The 21745-nt window shown below is 38.8% G+C and overlaps 1 protein-coding gene across 1 annotated transcript; it reads left to right on the top strand.

The window, feature by feature from the left end:
- The first annotated feature begins 1811 nt into the window (after positions 1-1811).
- On the top strand, positions 1812-21534 carry Oat (ornithine aminotransferase). The gene is made up of 11 exons (XM_003479820.5): positions 1812-1961; positions 6195-6281; positions 7747-7951; positions 12071-12295; positions 12404-12499; positions 14801-14928; positions 16065-16187; positions 17240-17368; positions 18153-18266; positions 19122-19266; positions 20753-21534. Exons 3-11 carry the CDS (start codon positions 7753-7755, stop codon positions 20911-20913), a joined length of 1320 nt encoding a protein of 439 aa, XP_003479868.1. The 5' UTR covers positions 1812-1961; positions 6195-6281; positions 7747-7752; the 3' UTR covers positions 20914-21534.
- Positions 21535-21745: the final 211 nt, after the last annotated feature.

Here is a 21745-nt window from a genome sequence, read left to right as displayed (position 1 = left end):
ATCTTTGTAGTACATGCTGTTCTAACATGTTTTTAGATTGTACAAAATCACTGCATATAGATAGAGAGCTCAATTTTTTAGTTGGAAAAAAAGCAACTTTAAAGTACAGATTGTTCTTCCTAGGCCATATTAAGTGAAAAAAAAAAAACCCAACTGTTAGTAGAGAAACCATAAAAATTATCATGCTCTTTGTACCCATTGCCCCTTTCTGATAAAGAGCAAGATAAAAACCCAGACACTCTCAGCAGTTTCTAGCATGTGAAAATTTGCATTAACAAGCCTCTTATCTGTTAATCCAACAGCATTGCAACATATTTTTGTTATACTTGCCCCTTCTTGAACTCACCTGCTCCTATTTGCCAAGACATAAGAGAGTTTCTGAAAGAGTTCCAAGAGCCAAACTTGACCTTCCACACTTGCCCAGATTTGTAGAGCGTGGATCATAGAGACTTGGCTCCTTTCTGACCTTGGGGGCAGAATAACCTAACCAAATCAAGACTAGGATGACCAAATCCCTTTAGGTGTCTTGCTTTATACTAGCAGAGGTTGGCTGGTCTGTTCATAACCCTACCCCTAAGCCCACTCCACTTCCCTGCCTCTTCCACATAGCATGGCTTTTTCTGTTCAACAAAGACTTACTGAGCTTTGTGTGTGACTGTCTTCTAATTGCTTCTCTACCTGCTTTTCCACCATGCTCTGTACCCCCCGCAGGGCTGACCAGTAGGGAATGCCTCAAAAGGCTCCTTAGGCCTGTGACTCAATCTCTTCACCCGCTGTGAAACCGTAGCAGGAGAGGAGAGTTTGGGATGCTTAGTACCTATCTCTCTTCAGAGGGATCACTAGTAACCCTTGTCCATGTAGGAAGTTTCTTCTTACTCTCCTCTTTTTTGGATTCCTGGATATTCTGCTTCTGGACCTTGAGGCCTAGGGTTGACAGTGTCCCTCCCTAAGGTACTTGTCCAGGTTACTACTTCATGCCTGTGCTTTACTTTGGCATCCTACATGTAAATTTCCTAGCTGTAGTGTGTCATCTGTTTCTGGATGGGACCCTGACTGATCACTGTGGGCCAAGAGAACCATAGTATTCAGATGTAGTGTTTTGCTCACTGGAGTGGCCAGTAACCTCCTTCAGAAAGCAGTGCGTGGTACAGTGGACTGGATTGCCCAATCCCCTGTTGGATAACTCTGGGTAAATTATTTCTTCTCTTCGGCTCTCTTTTCCAATATGTAACAGGTGTCGTAGGCTACATGGTATCCAAATTCCTGATGAATTGCACAGGAGCTCATTCCAGAATATCCATTTTGAGTTCTGAGTTTTATACCCATTGTGGAGGGCATTGCAGGCATATTAGTTCTCTGAGCATGCTGCCCTTATTTATCTAACAACAGCCATGAACACGTGGGCAGTGTATTTTCCAACAGCAGTAAGAATTTTGTAAGTGGATTATGAATTGCAGCTTATTCATGTGGTCCATCAGCGTTTAAGGGCTTGGGACCCCACATCTTGACTGCTGGTGTAGGTGGCTCTGTGAAGTAAAGAAGCGAATGTGGCCCATGGGCTCAGGGCAGGAGTTCAAGGCCACAGTCCAGCTCCACATTCCTCAGCTAGGGAAATGCAATAGGTCAAGAGACTTTTCATACGTTCGGACCTCGTCTTTTCGCCAGAAAAGGCAGGGCAGTGATCCTAGCGTTTGGGGAGCAGGCACAGTAGCCTAGCACGGACTCGTGGTGGAGCGGCGGGCGCCCCCATAGCTAGCGCAGGCATTCTGCTGCGCCCAGAGGAGTGGGTGGGGCCAGCATGGGCCTATACGATTGGTGCTTTGCCCTCGCCCCAGCCAATGGCTGAAGAGTATGTCTTGGGGCGGGGCGGACGCCGCGTCTTAAGCTTTGTGACGCGCTGCCCAGCTCTGCTCCTCAAGTCGCCACTTTGTGTCTTGGAAGGTTCTTCTAGACGCTATCAGGTACCACGCTGGTCCAGTAGTGTTGGGCTTTGAGGGCTGGGATGTGCGATCGCTGGTTGAAGAGGCTGGGGGGGCTAGGTTCTGGGAGGCGGCTGACTTGTGGGCGGCCCTTGTGGGCAGGGCAGCGGTCCATCCGCGACCCCGAGAGGCTGGTGGCGAGGAGACAGGAAGAGGCTGTGGATGTGGCACCGCTGCCTGCCAAACCGGGCGGAGCCGCGGGCTCCTGGCTCGCGGCCCGCAAGGCTCAGGTCTCGGCCCTTCCTGGGGACTTCTCCAAGGCCTGAAGCCTCAGGCCTCGGGGTTTCTGAGAGGGAAGCGTTGAGGGCTCTGGGTTCAGCGGGTACCCCAGGTCGGAGAGAAGGGTGCTTTGTTGATACTGGGGAACTGCACAGCCAACGGGTGACTTTGGTTGCAGGCGAGGTCGCTGCAAACCCTGTAGTGCAGATTCTGGGCCTCGTGCCAGCCCTGTCCAACCTTCCCTTCTGTCGGCTTCCCACTCCTTCCATTCTTTGTCTACATTAAAGAATTGCAGAAGTAGATCGTTATTGTGTACAGGCACGTTAATTAGATGATGTGAAGGCATTTGGCCTACAGGACTTAGGCAGAATACCTACCTATCTCCCTCATTCTTAGGATTCCTTTGCAAATGGTGCTGAGCATCAGTAAATTCTAACTGAATCCTCCCTTTGTCATGCTGTATCTTATCTTTTGGTGTTGAGCTTTACCATTTAAATAAGTTAAGGTGATAAATGAAGAGGCAAAAGAAAGAATGATTTTGGAATGAAGTGGCTTTACTAATCTTCAGTTTCTCTGTTCTAAATCTTTCTGAGAATTTCTGTAAGTAAACTAGTTTTTGCACTTGATCCTGGAAATGCTTTTTAGATTGCAATTCAGTCTTCATCTCATCCAAATGAAACAGTTGGAGCCTCTCATGAGAATACCTAAGTGTGTGTGTGTGTGTATGTGTGTGTGTGTGTGTGTGTTGTTTTTAGAGGATCTAGTTCTTGACTGTGAAAGATTCAATTAGTATCAATTAATAAAAATAAGATTTAAATTACAGAGCTTATAGTTTTTCAGTGTTTAAGGTGGTTTTGCACTAACCCCCTTTCTTTTTTTCGGTTCAAAGAGGCTGCCTTAACATGTTTTGAGGCTGGTACAGTTATTTGGTGTATGTTTTATGCACTTTACTATGTTCTAGAGGATGGACCAAGTCTCATACATTTTGTAATAATAACCAGTGAACAGAAGTTTGGAGGTGTGTGGAGGGTGTGGTATCATTGACCCAATCCTTTTTCAGTAGTAACGCTGTGTCAGTGACACACTTGAGTTGAATTTTCGTCAGAATATTGATTAAGTAAAAAAAAAAAAAAAAAAAAAAAAAAGCTTTTGCTGGCAGGATTTACAAAAAAACCGTATTTGTGAATGGTTACCTCAAGAAAAGTAAATATTTGACAATAGGAAAAGCCAAATTTACACAAGTTGAATATTTCCAATGACTTTTTGATGACTGTATATACACTGATTATTATTTTAAGATTATTTGAGAAAATAGTATTTAACAATGAAGGCTAATTTAGCTCTTCTGAATACAGCCTTTTATGAAAATCATTCTCTAGAGACGTTCTAATATAGATCTGTTGGTGTGATGGAGAGGGAGTAATGGTGGCCTGAAACTAGTGTTATGTATAAAACATTTAATGACATTTAATGTTAAAAGTGCTCAGATTGTCAGTAGCAATTTGTTTTCATTTCTAGGAGCTGAGTACCTGTTAAATGCATGACTACATCTTAAAACGTATTTTGACCTTTTCAGATCTAAGGAAGTGACCTGTTGAAAAGATTTGTTTTTCCAGATAAGGTCAGAGAGTGTGATGATAGCTTCCGCTTGGATTAGATCAAGTTGACTAGGGATAAGCGATTTAATTTTTTCTGGTGAATTCTAATTCACTTTTTTTTTTTTTTTTTGTCTTTTTAAGAAGCTTGGAGTCTAGCAGGAGTTGCAAGTACAAAAGTCAGTATCCCGAAGTGTTAGGAACTGTGACAGAAGACTGCAAAGTTCTAGGAATTTTCCATGAGTGACTTAGGTGGTAAATTCTATAGGAAAGGACGGGAAACTAAACAAAACAAAACAGCTAATGTGTATGTATTTATGCATAGAAAAAAGTTAGTTACCTTATGGAATTACACTTAGTTTTCTTGCTTGCTTTCTATTTTTTTAATCAAAATTTTATTTTTAGGACAAAATATTTAGTTTTAAAAAGAAACCATGGCACTGTTTTTGTGTTGTAAAAGTTGATTAGTTCTCTTGTGACTGTAAGAGCAGAAAGGAATAAAATGAACGAACATTTCGTACTAGATTTAGAGCTTTCACAAGAGCTCCTAATCTTCTGGAATACCCTTGAATGACTTCAACCTAGTTTTACAATAGGAAAAGTCAAGTGTGGGAAGATTAATACAATCACCTGGAGATACTCTTTTTTTTTTTTTCTTTTTTTGTCTTTTTCATTTGAGCTGCAGACAGCATTTAAATCTTGGTCATTGAACTCTTGTGGACTTTCTCATTCTATTCTGATTTTGCAAACCTATTTGGAAAGGGAGATTATTGATGGTAGCTATTTTAAAGCTATTTTAGTATTTCTCATATAATGCCAAGCGAAGTAATGTGAACACAAAGCTTCTTTAATATAAATGTGCTTACAGGAACATCATGAAGTAGGCAGTTTGTGATTTTTCCCAGTTGAATAAAATAAAGTTCATATTTAAGAGCTTGAAGAATGAGAACTAGCACTGTTTAAAATGTTACTGTTTTATCACTGTTTTATGTTGGAATTACCCCTTAATAAAACTACTTGAACTCAGCAGATGGATCTTCGTCCCATTCCCACTGGGAATTAGCTGAGCAGATAACTACTGTATAAAATGGAATAAGTTTTATGATCATGTTAATTAATTTAGAAAATGCTGTTTAGTGTGTTTTTAGAATCTTTTTATACTTTATTTTTGAGTGCTTCTCCCTTTCTGTGCTGTGAGGTCACAGAGATGTAGACCTGAATAGTGAAATCATCATGTAGATAGTTTAGAATTTGACTCAGGATATTAGACCTAATTATCATAATCAAGCCTGCATTTCTTAGGGGTAATAACTTGTACCATTCTTTTTTAACTACATTGTGTTCTCTCAAGTTTATCAAACCCTTGCTTTTAGCTTAATTTGTTACCTAAATTTTGTCTAATGTAACAAAGCTATTTTTTTTTTTTTTTTGCATGTCAAATATAACTGTATGTCGCTATGTCCTAATTACCTGGGCACCCAGTTTCATGTTCAGTGTTTCTGATTATAATGATATGTAATTCACATCATTGTAGAATACTTTGCCACAGTGGAAACTTTTCTGTAGTTTTATATTTTGTACAGTTGTACATCCTGCATGTATGATTTTATTTTCTTCATTTGAGTAAATGTTACCACCATATCACTAAACATTATGCATTTATTTTTGGGTTTTTTTGTTAGTTGGGAATTGAACTCAGGATCTTGGGCTTGCCAGACAGGTGCTTGTGCCGCTGAGCTAGGGCTATAGCTATAGCCCTAGCTCAGCAGCACAAGAGCCTGCTTGGCAAGCACAAGATTTTGAGTTTAATCCCTGGTACCAAAAAAACAAACAAAAAACCTCACTTATTTTAAATGACTGTGCATTATTTGCACAATTATGTTGAGTCATTCTACTGTTAAACATCTTTTATGCATGAATAGTGTGTCTTTATAGCAACAACTCAATTTTTGCATTTTTAAAATAATATTGTGGAAGTGAAATTACTGGTGTGTGTACAGAGTTTTGAAGCTTTTATCATAGTTAACAACTCTTCAGAAAGTTGCTTCACTGTATATTACTATGAAGTATGTCTGAGAGAATATATTGCTATTTTAGTGCTAATTTGATAGGCAAAAAGTAATGTTGCTTTAACTTTTTAGTGGTAAATGTTTAATTCATATTGAGTAGAGCATAAAGAGTAGAAAGAAATTATAAAATCAGAATTTTAGACTTATTAGGAGTATTTTGGGGATGTTCTCTCTGGTACAGTTAGACATTTTTGTTTGTGGCTTCTGCTGGCTTAATGAATCTTACATCACTTTTTTGTTTGTTGATATATACCACTTTGAGATAAAATCTGATGAAAATTACTGACCTCAGAAAAATACACTTCTGCATTCAATTCTGCATTTTATTTTAGAGTTACTGGACCCTCTGAAGATTTTCCTTGGATCTCCAGTGGAAAAATCTATATTCTACTCTGAACCGTGGGAAAAAAGAATAGTTGGTAAGTCTTTGGCAAATCAGTGCTGTGTTTTGCTTAGTAATTGTGAACTCCTGAACACATTGGGTTTAGAATGTATTGCCAAGTTGAGAAGGAAGTAAGCCAATTTTACTTGTGTTTTGCTACCTTGGCCATTCGAATCAAGAATGCTGTGAGATTATGCATGGTTTGACTTGTTATTGATAGAGTTTGTTGAAACATGTATTAGCTAGGCTTTTAAAAAATAAGTTTGTATAGACATGATTCTTGGCAACTTTCTCCCGAATCTTGAATCCATCTTACAAACATTTGCCTTGCTATGTATATTCTTGCATTTCTTTTCTCTTAGTTTCTTTGGTAGCTTATCTTTACTCCTGGTTTATCATGATGCTGAATGGTAAACCAGGTATAAAAGGTGGATAGAACACTGATAAAAGGGGGGGTGGCTTTAGGGATGGTGAGGACTGGAAAGACTAATGAGAGACTTTGAAATATGTAAACCTGTGCGTGCTCCTGGTTTTAGTACTGAGATTCCTATAACTGCCTTAACTAGAGTTTGTTGTTCTCTAGGTTCTAACTGCTTTTTTCTCCGTCAAACAGTTGTTTGTTGATACAATTTTTTAAAAAGTGTTTTTTTTTTTGAGAGCAATAAGTAGTTTCTTTGGGGAATTGCCTGTTCTTTATATTTATAATTATTTTGGTTCAACTTACGGTAAAATTACAAAAGCCATTTTCCCTAGTCTTTTTTTTTTTTGCCATTCATCTTTGTGGATGATAAATTTGACTGATAGAAATTTTAGATATTTGTGACTAAATTGTTGTATTTACCTTTTGTACTTTTGGTGTTCAGCTCTTCCCATTCCCATAAAGTCACTTTTTCTCTTAGGACGATCCCTGTTATCTTTGTAGAACCCAAATCCTCTCTTCCTTTCTTTTTCCTTGCTTCCTTCCTTCCTTTTTTTTTTTTTTTTTTTTTGTGGTCCTGGGGATTGAAGCCAGGATTTCTTTCCCACATGCATTTGCTTTACCCTTGAGTTGTATGTCCAGTCCCAAATTCCTTCTCAGTTTCTTCACTTTCCATATACAAGGACCAACGACCAAGTCAAAATGCCGAATAGAAGTGAGGGTGGTGGCGGTGGCAGGGTGGTACTGGCTGCAGTGGCAGTGGTGGCATGGCCATGTACTCCCACCTATGAGGGGCCAGCCTGCGCAACATAGCAGGACTCTGTCTCAAATAGTTTTCAGCTGCTGCCTTCTGCCCCATGGCTACTGACCAACATCCTCCTGCTTTGATTTGGTTCCCTGCCTCTGATTTCTGCTCTATCGAGGCAGAGGCACCATCTGATGGTATCAGGCCTGAGAGTAATTAGTAGATGCTCACCAGATGTTAGCGAGCAGATGTATATTGAGTCTGGAAAGGTTTTTACTCTTAATGCCTTCTCTTTCTTTTGGACAGGCCTGTGATTTTGTTTTGTTTTGTTTTTTGAAGGGCACAATGTTTTCCAAATTAGCACACTTGCACACCTTGGCTGTACTTCGTCGCGGAGTTCATTCTTCAGTGACTTGTGCCACATCTGTTGCAACTAAGAAGACAGTGCAAGGCCCTCCATCTTCTGATTACATTTTTGAACGAGAAGCTAAATATGGTGCACACAATTACCATCCTTTACCTGTGGCTCTGGAGAGAGGAAAAGGTATGCTTCAAATTAGCCTCCATTCTTTTTGCTTGAAAATTCTTTTATAAAAATGAATTGCTTTGTGCTTTCTCAGTATCCATTTCCCCAGATGCGCTGAGTGTCTGAGTTGCAGATAGGGTTCATGTATCCTGCCTGTGCGTCTGGTGCAGCTCTTTCGGGTGCTGGGTAGCCACAGACGTGATCAGTTACTCTTTTTTCTTTTTTTCTTTTGTACTGGGGATCGAACTCACAGTCTCACACTTGCCAGGCAGGTGCTTATGCCACTGAGCTAAGTCCCCAGCTGTGATCAGTTAGTCCTAGTCATGGTGGCTTCACCAAGAGGAAATGCAGGAGAAATATGGAAAGTACTGTAATATTACCGTCATTTTTTTCTGGTAGCTTTTATTTTGGTCTAATTTTAGACATACATGAAGAAAAGTTGTAACAACAGTATCACTTTTTCTTTTATTATTTTTTCAGATTTCTTAAGTGCTGACATTTTACCACTTTTGTCATGTTCTTTCCCCTCCCTTCCAACTCCTTTTTTTTTTCTGAACCATTAGGAAGTTGCAGACATGACACCTCTTCACCCCTAAATATTTAATGTATATCTCCTAAGATAGGACTTTCTTTTTTATAGCCACATCTAATTAAGAAAATCAGGCAATTAACACTAGTAAAGCACCATTAGCTAATCTATAGATCTAATTGAGATTTAATATCTTGCCCTTTGTAACGGAAGAAAACTACAGGTTGTGAGTCACATCCAGTTATTATGTTCGGTTGTCTTCCATTCAGAGCAATTTCTTAGTCTTTTTTTTACTTCAATACTTTTGAGGTACACTGGCCAATGATTTTGTGATATACTTCACTTTGGGCTTCAGTTTGCCCATGATCACAGTCAAGTCAGGCACCTTTGTGCACTGATGTCCGACCCTTCTAGCAGGAGATGTGTCCATTCGTCTGTGACTGCCAGTGTTGATTTCTATCACTTGGCAAAGTGATGTCTGCTAGGCTTCACCACTGCTTGGTTGTATTATTCCCTTTGTATGAAGCATCTTGTGGGGGTTTGAGCCTCGGCATCTATCCTGTTGTTCATGAGATTTTTACTTATCTGTTGTATTCTTGCTCAACTCAGTTATTACAGTGATCATTGTTAAATAGTGATTTAATCTGCACTTAAAATTTTTTATTTTAAAAAGAAAAAAATAAAAATGATACAGAATTTCAAAACATAATAGATTAACAATGGTTAATATTTTGTGTATAGTTATCTTCAAAGTAGTTGTTCAGATTACAAGATATAGACATGAAAAATTTATCAGACAGTGTAAGCGCTATTTGTTCTTTTTATGAACCAGTAGGTTAATGGCACAATTATCTGTCTTTCTCCTTTTCTCTTCTTTTCTCTTTTCCCCTATCTCTGTTTCCTGGTTTAATGCCAGATGATGACTGTTTAAAAGGGTATTAAACATTTTTGTCATTGCCTTTGTTATTTGGTAATATAGACATGCCTTCTTTTGAGAAAATGAAAATCTGGATTTATGTATCACAAATTCAGAAACAATTTGTTTTATGAAAATACTCTTCAACTACACAGGCAAAATTTGGACCCCAGGAATCGTGCTACGTGGGTTCATTTTTGTTCCTATGTGCCAGCCCAGTGTAGTTATTAACATTAATATCCATTTTCTTAGATCCATGAGCAGTGATGGTAACTCTCATAGGTTTTTTTTTTTTGGATAAGCTAAGGGTGTGAAAGCACCTAACATGGTGTTAACAAGTTCCTTAATGCCTCCTAATACAACATCTATAGTCAGTATTTAAAAAAATGATAAAAATATGAGTGAAAAAATTTACCATTTTAGGCACAGGTATGTAGTCTAGTGGTAAAATGCTTGCCTAGCATGTCTGATGCCCTGGGTTAGGGTTAAGGTTTCTTTCACTTAGCCTAATATTTTCCAGGTTCATTCATTCATATTGTAGCATTTCACTTTAAAAAAAAAGAATTCCACTCTAAAAGTTTTTTATAGTGTTCTATCCTTTTTTATGACTGAATAGTATTTGGCTGTATGTGTGTACCACATTTAATATCTGACTGTGTGGGTGTACCACATCTGTAGTTCATAAGTTGATGACTTTTTTTTTTGTCTTTTTGCTTTTTATCGGTACCAGGGATGGAACTCAGGACTGCCTGCTTTCAAGGCAGGTGCTTATGCCACTGAGCTAAATCCCCAGCCCCAGTTGATGACTTTTGAATTTTTTCTCCATTTTGGCTCTTGTAAACAGTGTATGGTATAAATACCATACAAGTTTATGTTTGAATACCTGCCTTCCAGTCGTTTGGGGATAAACTAGGAGTAGAATTGCCTACCTCCTTGAGTAATTGCCAGGCATTTTCATAGTGCCTATACCACTTCATTTTATATGTTTACTAGCAGTGTATGACATCACCAAATTCTTTTTTTTTTTTTAATTGGTACCAGGGATCAAACTCATGACCGTCTGCTTGCAAGGCAGGTGCTTATGCTGCTGAGCTAAATCCCCAGCCCCATCACCAAATTCTTTACATCTTTGCCCACGATTGTTTCCTTTTCTAAAAATTGAATATTGAATATGAAATGGTATCTCAATGGTTTTAATTTGCCTTATGACCAGTTATATTGAGCATATTTTTATGTGCTTGTTAGCCATTTGTATGTATTTGGAGTAATAGCCACTCAAGTTGTTTGCTCATTTTTAAATGTCTTTTTGTTATGGAACTCTGCAAGGAGGATCAAAATATACAGTAAGTACTTAAAGAAAAATTTAAAAAATTGATTGCAGTCAAAAAGAAAAATTAAAAAAATTGGTTGCAGTCAACGACACTGACACTTATTCCACTCAAAATACTCCCTCTGGCTTTAAGCACACTTTTTTTTTTTTTAAATTCTATTTTAGGGGCTGGGGATTTAGCTCTGCAGCATAAGCGCCTGTCTTGCAAGCAGGCAGTCATGAGTTCGATCCCGGATACCGATTAAAAAAAAAAAAAGAAAAGAACTACATAATAAGACCCTGTCTCAAGAAACAAAACAAAGAAGACAAAAGCAAAAAAACAAACCAAAAAACCCCAAAACAAAACAGCACCCCCTAGGGAAAAAAAAAAACCCCAAAATGCAGCGAATACTGCTGAATGCCATCCGGTGGAAAGGCAGTGTGATAAAAATATTTTGAGTCTTTGCAACTGTCTTCTCTGGAGCAAAATGACCATGGGAAAAAAAAGTGATATGAATTGATCCAGGGCCTTAAGGCAACCATGACAGCCTAAGTAAAGACAATTGTGAAAGAGGATTTGTAGAACTGCTTCAGCAGAGTGGCAAGAACGATAGGATAAGCATGTTTAAAGTAAGAGGGAGCAGAGGATACAGCTCAGCGGCACACACCTGCCTGACAAGTGTGAGGTTGTGTGTTCAGTCCCCGGTACCAAAGTGAGAGAGAAGAGTAGTTCAGAGGGAATTACTGGCAGTGTGTTTTCTCACTGCAATAAATCTTTAAAAATTTTTAAAAGCATTCACCATATTTTTTGATCACACCACCTAGATCCTTGTCAGATACAAAATTTGCAAATATTCTCTTTCTATGGGTTGCAATAGTCTCCTTTTCATGATTTTTGTTTGCTATATGTAACTTCCTTACTTTTGAATTCTGATTTTAGCTCCTGAATGTTAAATTAGGTAAAGGCAGCTGGGTGTGATGGTGCATACCTGGAATCCCAGCACTTTTGGAGGATGAGGCAGGAGGACCACACATCTGAGTCCACTATGGGTGATATAACAAGACCCTGTCTCAAAGTGGGCTGGTGATGTGGCTCAGCGTGAAGGCCTTGGTTGCAATCCACAGTACTGGGGAAAAATTAGATGGAGGTATCACTCCAGAACTGATAAACTTCTTATGGGTATTTTGGAGCTGGACAGAAAATATATCCTTAATAATTCCTCTAAACCAAAGGTTATTGTGCTTATGCTAAAACACACTTGACCATAAAAAATAGAATTTTATATGGAGGTATTCAAAGGGCTTGCCGGCAGTCTTAGCCTTTGGATTTATGCTACACAGTAATTTTCTACAATTATTTTCCTTCCCTATAATATGTTGTAGGTATTTATGTGTGGGATATAGAAGGCAGAAAATATTTTGACTTCCTGAGTGCTTATAGTGCCGTCAGCCAAGGGCACTGTCACCCCAAGATTGTGAATGCTCTGAAGAGTCAGGTGGACAAGTTGACCTTAACATCCCGGGCTTTCTATAATGATGTACTTGGTGAATATGAGGAGTACATTACTAAACTTTTCAAGTACCACAAAGTTCTTCCTATGAACACAGGTAAAGCATTTTCTTCTTGTTGTTCAATAGCCAAAGCAAGGCAGATCATCCTGTTTCCTTTAATTTAAAGCATTATTTAAACATGAGCATCCTTCTCATCTCCCCCAGGAATGGAGGCTGGCGAGACCGCCTGTAAACTTGCTCGTCGGTGGGGCTATACTGTGAAGGGTATTCAGAAATACAAAGCGAAGATTGTTTTTGCAGGTATACGGAATTAAAGTTTAACTGTTATGATTTAAGCGTGCAATATCACCTATACTTTTAAGTTGTTGATGAAATATTTCTAATGTGATTGTTTAGTACATAGTACATTATTTGCTGAATATTACATGAAAATGAATGAGGGATTTCGTCTCTTTGGGTTTATTTCTAAATTATTTCTTCATTTATGAGAGTTTTCTTTCTTAGCTCCCTACTCAGGCGTCCTTGAAATAAGTGACTATATTTCTTATCCGCTTTTCAGATTATTCCATAGCATTCCTCCAGTTAATTAGATGATTTGTGATGGAGGGTTTTTGTCAGGTGCTAGGATTGGGATATGTTGGGGGAGGGTCACATCCTACATGTGAGTTGACATTTGGGCTGTAACACCGGAGGTACCAGTGTGCCATATATTTTTTAGATGCTATTAGGAACAGGAGGTCTGTGGTTTGCCCTTTTTATATTTCTGGGAATGGTTGAATTCTGGGTAGCAAGAGTTAATTGGGATTATGTAATTTGACACTCAGAATCTTCATACAATGTTAAAAATGATAGGTTTTGAGTTTTTAAGCTTTGGTTTTAGTTTTTAAAGAAACAAAGTATATTACTTTGTCACCGTACATGGTCAAATTTTATGCATGTGATAATTGAAATCATCATAATTAAAATTATGAACTCCATATTACAAGAGGATGCAGAGTTCTATTGATGGCCAGAGATAGATGATATTTGAGATAACAAATTAGTATTTCCAAAGAAGAAATGTTTGCATAGCTCTGTAAGTTGCAATTTGAAAATCTTGTGCCTTACTTGTAGGACAACATGACTGTCTCTTACAAACAAAAATGGTGTTTCTGGTGATTTTCATTCTCACAGACTGTGTCCAGTCTCTTTGTTTTTAGCAAAGGGTGCAAAGATGTTTTCGCCCAAGTATTGAGAGACGCTGGTGAGTCAGTGGGGTGGAGAGACAGTGGAAGACTGTCCCCAACTGTAAGTCCCTTCTGCTTGCACAGTGAGCTGTGGAGAATGAAACCCTGAGGCTAGGTAGAGGAGGGCAGGCAGGGATACAGTCCCATTAGTGCCCTTTCTTGAAAAAGCTGGGTTAAAAATCAACATGCTGGTGGGGTGGCACACTCTCACCATCCAGGCACTTTGCCAGGCTGAGGAAGGAAGGTCACAAGTTTGAGCCCAGCCTGGGCAACTTAGTGATTTAGTGAGACCCTGTCTTAAAATTAAAGTTAAATTAGGGTTGGGGGGCTATGGCTTAGTATGAAGGCCCTGACAGGGTTCAGTCTCTAATACTACTAACAAAACAAAACAAAAACCTAAAAAATAAAAAAACCCCTCCCCCGACTCAATATGTACTTTTTGTGGATGCATAAAAGTCAGGGTGGGTAAGTGATGCAAATGAAAGAGACTTTTGTAAGAGTATAGAGATATCAAGGAACTAAATCGGTACTGAGTAAATTGAGTTGCTGCTGGCAGAGGTGGTGGGAAGATACAGAAGCGACCTTAATGTAGACAAATCCCCACCCTCGGTGTTACTGTGCTTTGTTTCATGAATTTGACTCTGGCTAAAACTGTGTAGTTCATTTGCTTTTCTGGTTTATGTTACGGCGTTTTTCTCTACTAGAAAGGAAACTCCATGAGGGCAGGGATCTTGCAGGATATGTTCAGAATTCTTCCCCTACTTGTAGAGTAGTGCACCTAATCTGTTTATGGATAAAAAATGGCCCTGAAGAAAGGTTGGGTATCTGCCGTCTAACATTATACAGCGTTGTATTATCAAGGCCAAATAGAAAATGTTTGGATTGGCTGAGCATCTTTTCTCTAAATGAAATTAAAAGTGCATTTAGTAGGTAGCCTGCAGTATTGGATTTTTAACAGGAAAACTGCTAATTCTGCATGAAGAATATTCCTTTCTTATATCACTAACTTAAATGCACTTTCTCTGGAAAGCAGGGACTGATTGTCTCTATCATTAGTTAGAGTTTGATGTTGGCTTGGGATGAGTCTAAGAAAAGGAAGTATCCTTAGGGGGTGTGTGTAGCTGTTGGGCTGCAGTAGAGAGGAACCTAAAATAAGAATTGCAAGGTCACACCATCAGGCCTAGAGTTTTATGTCAGATGAACCATGGTGTTTAATATCTGATTTTGTTTAAATAATTGAAAGCTCACTGGAGGTTCTCTAAAGCAAATCCTTGATTAATTTTTTAGCTAAACTTCCCAAGGAATTTTGGGGGGACGGGACTTATTAAATGTTTGAATTTTTTGGGAATAATCACTGTTTGTTTCTCCTTTCTAGCTGGAAACTTTTGGGGTAGGACATTGTCTGCCATCTCCAGTTCCACAGACCCAACCACTTATGAAGGGTTTGGACCCTTCATGCCAGGTTTTGAAATCATCCCATATAACGATCTGCCTGCACTTGAGGTACTTTGGTGGTATCATAGTAAATAGAAGCTATTCGGAATGAGTTATTTCTTACTGAATATGTGAATTAAAAATGTAATCTGAGCATTGAGGATGTAGTTCATTGATGGAATACTTGCTTAACACGTGTGAGACTCTGGGCTTCAATCCTTAGCATTGGAGAAGAATGATTACAACACATTATGTGAATGTAACAAAAATTATCTTATATAAGTTAGGCCAACATTTTAGACTTCCCTTTCTTCCTCCTCCTCCTCTTCCTCTCTTTCTTTTCCTCCTCCTCCTCCTTGTCCTCCTTTTTTTCCTTCTTGCAGTGCTAGGAATTTAACTCAGTCTTGTGCTTGCTAGGCAAATACTTAACACTGAGTTACACCCCAACCCCAAAGTAGTCTACTTTTCAAGCCTTAAAAGGCTTTAAGAGATTATTTCCTTTAGATTTCATTTAATGCTATATTCATGTATTAGAAAAATGTGGGATAGTGTAATCTTTTTTGTGTGTGTTTACTGGGGATTGAATCCAGGACCTTTATGCTGAACTTCATCTCCAGTTCTTTTAAAAAGTTCTTTTATTCAGAGGCTGGGGATTTAGCTCAGCGGCATAAGTGCCTACCTTGCAAGTGTGCGGTCATGAGTTCGATCCCTGGTACCGATAAAAATGAAAAAGACAAAAAAAAAATTAAAAAAGTGTTTTATTCTGAGACAGGGTCTCACTAAGTTGCCCTTGCTGGGCTTGTACTTGTGATGCTTTTGCCATTGCCTCCCCAAGTGCTAGGATTCCAGGTATGCATTGCCATGCCTGATAGATGGTGTTATTCAAGTCTGAAGTATTCAAGCCTGAGTTTCCAGGAATTGAATGTCAGTGATAGAGCTTAAATTTGTGAAGTATAATATGTTAGTGCAAACATTTGATCTGTGTACTTAGCAGAAAAATATGTTGAGCATATGATTTCAGATTTCCAAATAACGTAGATAGGAAGGTTTTAAAACTTATTTGTTGGGGGCTGGAGATTTAGCTCAGCGGCATATGCGCCTGCCTTGCTAGCAGGCAGTCGTGAGTTCGATCCCCGGTACCGATGAAAAGGAAAAAGACAAAAAAAAAAAAAAAACCAAAAAAACCTTATTTGTTTCTTTTATAGCGTGCTCTTCAGGACCCAAATGTTTGTGCCTTCATGGTTGAACCAATTCAGGGTGAAGCAGGTGTTGTTGTTCCAGATCCAGGGTACCTCGTGGGAGTTCGAGAACTCTGCACAAGGCATGAGGTTGTTCACCTTAACTTTTATTAGTGGTGTTATTATTAATATTATTTATTTTTTTTGAGACAGGATCTCCCACTGTAATCCAGTCTGGCCTTGAATTTGAGGCAATCTTCTTGCCTTAGCATTCTGAGTACTGGGATTATAGATGTGTATTACCATGTCCAATTTAACTATTTTCATTTCTCAGACAGAATCTTGATATGTAGTTTAGACTAGCCTTAAATTCACCAGATAGCCCAGCTGGCCTTGAATTTATGCAGATCTTCCTGCCTCAGCCTCCTGAGTGCTGAGATTACAGGTCTGTACTACCACACTCAGCTTATTTTAACTATTTGTGATGAAGCCAAACAGGCCTGACTTCCTCCATCTTCTTGAATTCTGCTCATGGGAGAAGTGGATACTAAATCACTCTTCCTCTAGAGGAAGACATAACCCCTAGAGCTCATGAGCTCCCTAGTGCTTAGAAACCTGCATGGCATCTAACATTAGTCCTTGGAACACTTGCCAGGCTCTGGGCTGTGAGTGGAGCTGTAGACCTCCTGGCCCATGGTGTTTCCCTCCCCTCTTCTCCAGGATCATGGCATTCTTAACCCCTCCCAAACCCTGTGTTGTCCTCTTTGCAGAAGTCATGATCTGTCTCCCCTCCCTTCCAGGAAGGCTAATATTGGAATACTGGGGAATTTTGTTTGTTACTGATAACTCCTGTCACACAGAATATAATTAGATGAATGTTTATGGGATAACTAAGTGAATTAACCTTTCTCAGAAGTTAAAAGTGCTAGAAAAGTGCTATGAACCCCCTTGTATTTATATAAATGCCTTTCCACTTCTGTAGAGCAGAGTTTGGTACCTGAGGAGGCAGTGGCCTAACATAGGAAACTGTTGGTATGTTTATAAGACTTTTGTAAGATGTTCTTAAAATTATGCAGATGATTAAACATCTTCACAAGAGAGGGCATGATGGAACTACACATTTGTGGGGAGGAAGAAGTAAGTAATGATCGCTCTTTGCCCTGTGGAAATGAAAATGACAGTGTTGTGTTGTTTCCCAATAGGTCCTGTTTATTGCTGATGAAATACAGACAGGATTGGCCAGAACTGGTAAATGGTTGGCTGTTGATCATGAAAATGTTAGGCCTGACATAGTTCTTCTTGGAAAGGCCCTTTCTGGAGGCTTATACCCTGTAAGTTCAACGTTCAGACTTCCCATTTCTAACTGTCCTGAAACATACCTCTAAAATACTTTACATCCAGTGATTTTACCAAGAATGCTTTTCACATGGTTTGATTTTTAGCGAATTGCTATGACCTCTTGGAATATCTGCAATAAAAATATTTAAGATTTCAGGTATGTGACTTAGTTAATTTTGAGGGAAAAATGGAGTACGCTTTGGAATGTCTGTGGACTTTGCTTAGGATTAAAGCATCTTAGCTATAAAGCACTCTGTAAATGCCTGTGTCTTTTTTCAGTATTTAGAAACATGGCATTCCCAATTGTTTAAAGCTATGACTGATGAACATAGGGATTGAAAACATTAATACTTCCTATTGGCTCTTTTCTTGGATTTGCTAGCCAGAGTTGATAATTGGGGCTGGATTAAAGGGGTCTGAGAAATGGATGCATCTACTGACTAGAATAAATTGTCTTATTGAAGAGGATGCTCAACTATGTTTTCTAAGCAGTTAGACAAAGCTTTTCACCTTGAAATGAAAAGTATTATAAATTATATTATTGTAGAAATAGCTTTTCTTTCTTAGTTCAAAAATTGTATTATTCTGTTCCATGAAGTGTGCCTAATATATTCTTGTTATGTTAGGGTATCACTGTGGTTATTACTGGTAGTTAAGGTGACGTTTGTTGAAGCTTCATGTAAATTTAATGTCAGCTTTGTATAAATATTTACGTGCCTGGTGTGCGAAGCATAGGAATACTCAGTCTGAGAAACAGTGTGGAAAATTCTGCTTCAGGTGTCTGCAGTGCTATGTGATGATGACATCATGCTGACCATTAAACCAGGGGAGCATGGGTCAACCTACGGTGGCAATCCACTGGGCTGTCGTGTGGCCATTGCAGCCCTTGAGGTAAGAACTGTTAACAGCATCTACTTCTTTAAGTAATGTTGAAGTGATTTTTCATTTGGGCCTGTAATAGGAAATTTAGTAAGATTGCTGAGTATGAGAAAATGTGATGGGCTGGGAATATAGCTTAGCGGCACAGGGCCTGCCTGGCAAGCGCAAGGTCCTGAGTTTAATTCCTGGTTCCCTCCCTTAGAAAAAGAATGTGATGTATAGACACAAGATTTTTAAGAGCAAGGTATTTCTCAAAAAGAAATCTAACCTATTGCCTTGTCTAGTAGACTGGGCTTTTTTCCTGGGCTTCCAGAGTTTGCAGTTACTTGGGGCTTACAGTTCTTAGGCCTGACCCTGAAGACTGGAGGCTTGGCTCAGTGGTACAGTGAAGGTTTAGATGCCTGAGGTTCTGAGTTTGATCCCCAACACCATGCACAAATAAAAATAATAAGCAGGGTGTGCTGGAGCATACCTGTAATTGGGAATACTAAAGTACTTTTAGATTTAAGGCTTAAATAATCTGTAGATGGCCATTTTAGAGAAAAAAGGAACTTGTACTGTAGTTTACAACTTAAATTCTAGTTAGTCCATTGATGTGTTCAGATAATGAGTTTATCATAAATTATATTAAACAAATTTTATTTAGTCATGAAGACAGATTGGCAGTAGATTTGTGACTAAAGCCAGGCTCTGAGAATGGTGTGTTTGCTTAATAAGAGATCAACTAATGTAGGCCTTGTAAAACAAGTGAAAGCTAAGTTACTTTGGTCTTTCACTGTTTTTCCTTTATGTTTAGTCTGCGTTTCCCTCCAAGGAAGAACTAAAAAAAGGATAGTCTTAACGTGTGTAATTTTTCTCTAAACATAGGTTTTGGAAGAAGAAAATCTTGCTGCAAATGCAGAGAAAATGGGCACTATCTTGAGAAATGAACTCATGAAGCTGCCCTCTGATGTCGTAACTGCTGTAAGAGGAAAAGGATTGTTAAATGCTATTGTTATTAGAGAAACAAGAGGTATGTAGGTAACACATTTTACTTGAAGTTGAAAGAGCAAGAGTACTTTCAATTCTTGAATCAGTAGTGGTGGGAGAGTGTCCTTCTGTTTGAAACTACTGACTGGCCAGTTGACCAAATGTTTTAGTGATTTATAATTGTATTAGTGATATTGAAAAATACAGCTCTTTTCAACAAAATACTACATGTAACCAGTTTTGACCTGTTTTTGTTCCTCTGGGATGTTTGTTTTTCTGCCTTTAATTAGTCATGCAGTGCTTGGAGGGCCGGAGTTATTTTCTCTGTGTGGACAGCACACTGTCTTTGGGAGTTCTTTGCTGTCCTAACTGAAATCCTTCACACATCAGTGGAGGTTGTGTGAGCAGTAGTAATAAAGGGAATAGCAATGACGGTCTTGGTAGTAAAAATATTGTTGTCATTTATTGGGGGATTTGATGTTTCACTGCATCGTTTATGACTCGTAAGGGGTCCTTGCTGAGTTTTTCCTATGTTAACTCTTCCTTTTAAAGCAGTGATTACAGCCTTGGCTGCACTTTAGAATCACTTTGACAGCCTTCTGACAAGGAATCAAAGCCCGGTCTCACCCCAGAGATTCTAATTTGATGGTTTGGGGTGGGGCACAGACATCTGCAGTAGCTCCTTGGGTGATTCTAGTGTGCAGCAGGACTTGAGACCAGTGCAAGCTCCACAAACCCTGGTAGCATATCCATTCTGGGAATGTATAGTTTCAGTATATTTAGGTTTTGGAGATTGCTTTTTGTATCTGTTTTCTGTGTCATACTCAAATTCTTTCACATTAGTTGCATTAACATCAGTTCCTTAGGTAATTAACAGTTAAGCATCCCTAAACTGAAAAATCTGAAGTTTTCCAAAATCTGAAAGTTTTTGAGCACTAACACAATATCTGAAATGCGAAATTCAAACTTGACTTGGTGAGACAGCTCGTAGTCAAAATGCAGCTGTGCTAAAAACATTGAAACGTATGAAATTACCTTCAGGCTATGTGTATAAGATGTAACATAAACCAGTTTAGTGTGTCACTCTCCCCCAGATATTATGTATATGCACGTATTCCTATGTCCAGAACACTTCTGATCCTTAGCAGTTTGGATGAGGAGTACCTCGCCTGTAACATAGCTGCCTTAGCAAACGTGGTTTTTGCTTGGTCTTTCATTTATGAAAAAACAAACGTGACTAAGTCTAAATTTGCCATTCAAACCTAGTTACAGGACTAACTTCATTTTAAAGAAGTAGAACAGGGCTGATGTGGCTTAGTGGGAGAGGTTGCCTAGCATGACTAAGAGCTCTGTGTTCAATTCTGTAGCACTGAGGGTAAGAGAGCAAAAGTAGCTTGTAGCTCAGAGCTTCCAGATCTCGAGAATTCTTTTTTTTAATTGCAAACCTGCACTTGGTCCATGCCTATGGCAAAGGGATCTTTAGACATTAATCTTAATGAGCGCACATGGATGCCCATTTTTTCCTACAGATTATGATGCTTGGAAGGTGTGTCTGCGGCTCCGAGATAATGGGCTTCTGGCTAAGCCCACCCATGGCCATATCATCCGGTTGGCCCCGCCACTCGTGATCAAGGAGGATGAGCTCCAGGAGGCTGTGGAAATCATTAACAAGACCATCCTGTCTTTCTGAGGGTAGGGAAGTTCATTGGTCCCTGGGAGTTGGCTGGACAGAAGATCCTTGAAATGCTCTGCTGTGAAAATGGGCACATTTTACCCCCACATGTCTTAAAAGGCATTTTAAAAATATTCATATATTTTTTTCAGTTGATGCATAATAGGGTGACATTTATGAACATGTAGTTGGTTGTGTAATATAACTAAGAATGGATGGGCTCTGTATTGGTTAAATATGTGACTGTGTAGGTATGTTCTAAGGTGAAATGCTTTTGTTTGTATATAAACAGCTTTTAAATCAAGTCCTTCTGTAGAATTGACATGCTTTTTTATAATCTCTTCTGGTATAAATGTTTTGTATTTGAAAAAGTTATCTGAGATATTATGTAAACAACTTGTTTAACCTTACATATTGAATCACTGTAGTCATTGAGTAATCATTAATGGCTAAGCATATATAAAGCAGTGTTAAGTAAACATTGGCAACACCAGAATTAATTCATTATGGGGTTCATTATTTTGAACTAAAAATGTGTTCCTAAATTGTTTTAAGTGCTTGATTATAATTTGTAAAGCAAAACATTGATTTTTAACATTTCTTTAAGTTTAAAATAAAGCTTATGTTTAAAATGTCTAATTTCTGATCCGTGTACTGTTACTGCAGTCTTATCAGGTACCTCACATCTCTGAAGTCTTTGAAAATGTTCTTTCTTTACTTTATTCCTTTTTTTTTTTTGCTAAGAGCCTAAGTTTAGCTGGGCCTGGTTGTCTGTGCCTTTATTCCTAGCACTTTGCTGGGGGATCAAGGGAAGAGGACTGTAACTTGGCAAGACACTGCCTCAGACTGC

Source organism: Cavia porcellus, unplaced genomic scaffold, assembly GCF_034190915.1.
Source record: "Cavia porcellus strain 051 isolate PalLab524CR breed Dunkin Hartley unplaced genomic scaffold, mCavPor4.1 scaffold_2, whole genome shotgun sequence".
In the NCBI taxonomy this organism is placed as follows: domain Eukaryota; kingdom Metazoa; phylum Chordata; class Mammalia; order Rodentia; family Caviidae; genus Cavia; species Cavia porcellus.
The sequence above is the reverse complement of the archived record's forward strand: the minus strand, read 5'-3'. Positions and strand labels throughout refer to the sequence as shown.

What these genes read in the sequence shown, in the direction of transcription:
- Oat (XM_003479820.5), top strand. Translation starts at nt 7,753, where the DNA reads ATGTTTTCCAAATTAGCACACTTGCACACCTTGGCTGTACTTCGTCGC. An exon ending in ACGATCTGCCTGCACTTGAG is followed by an intron (nt 14,929 to 16,064) that starts GTACTTTGGTGG and finishes TTTCTTTTATAG; the next exon opens with CGTGCTCTTCAGGACCCAAA. An exon ending in AACTCTGCACAAGGCATGAG is followed by an intron (nt 16,188 to 17,239) that starts GTTGTTCACCTT and finishes GTTTCCCAATAG; the next exon opens with GTCCTGTTTATTGCTGATGA.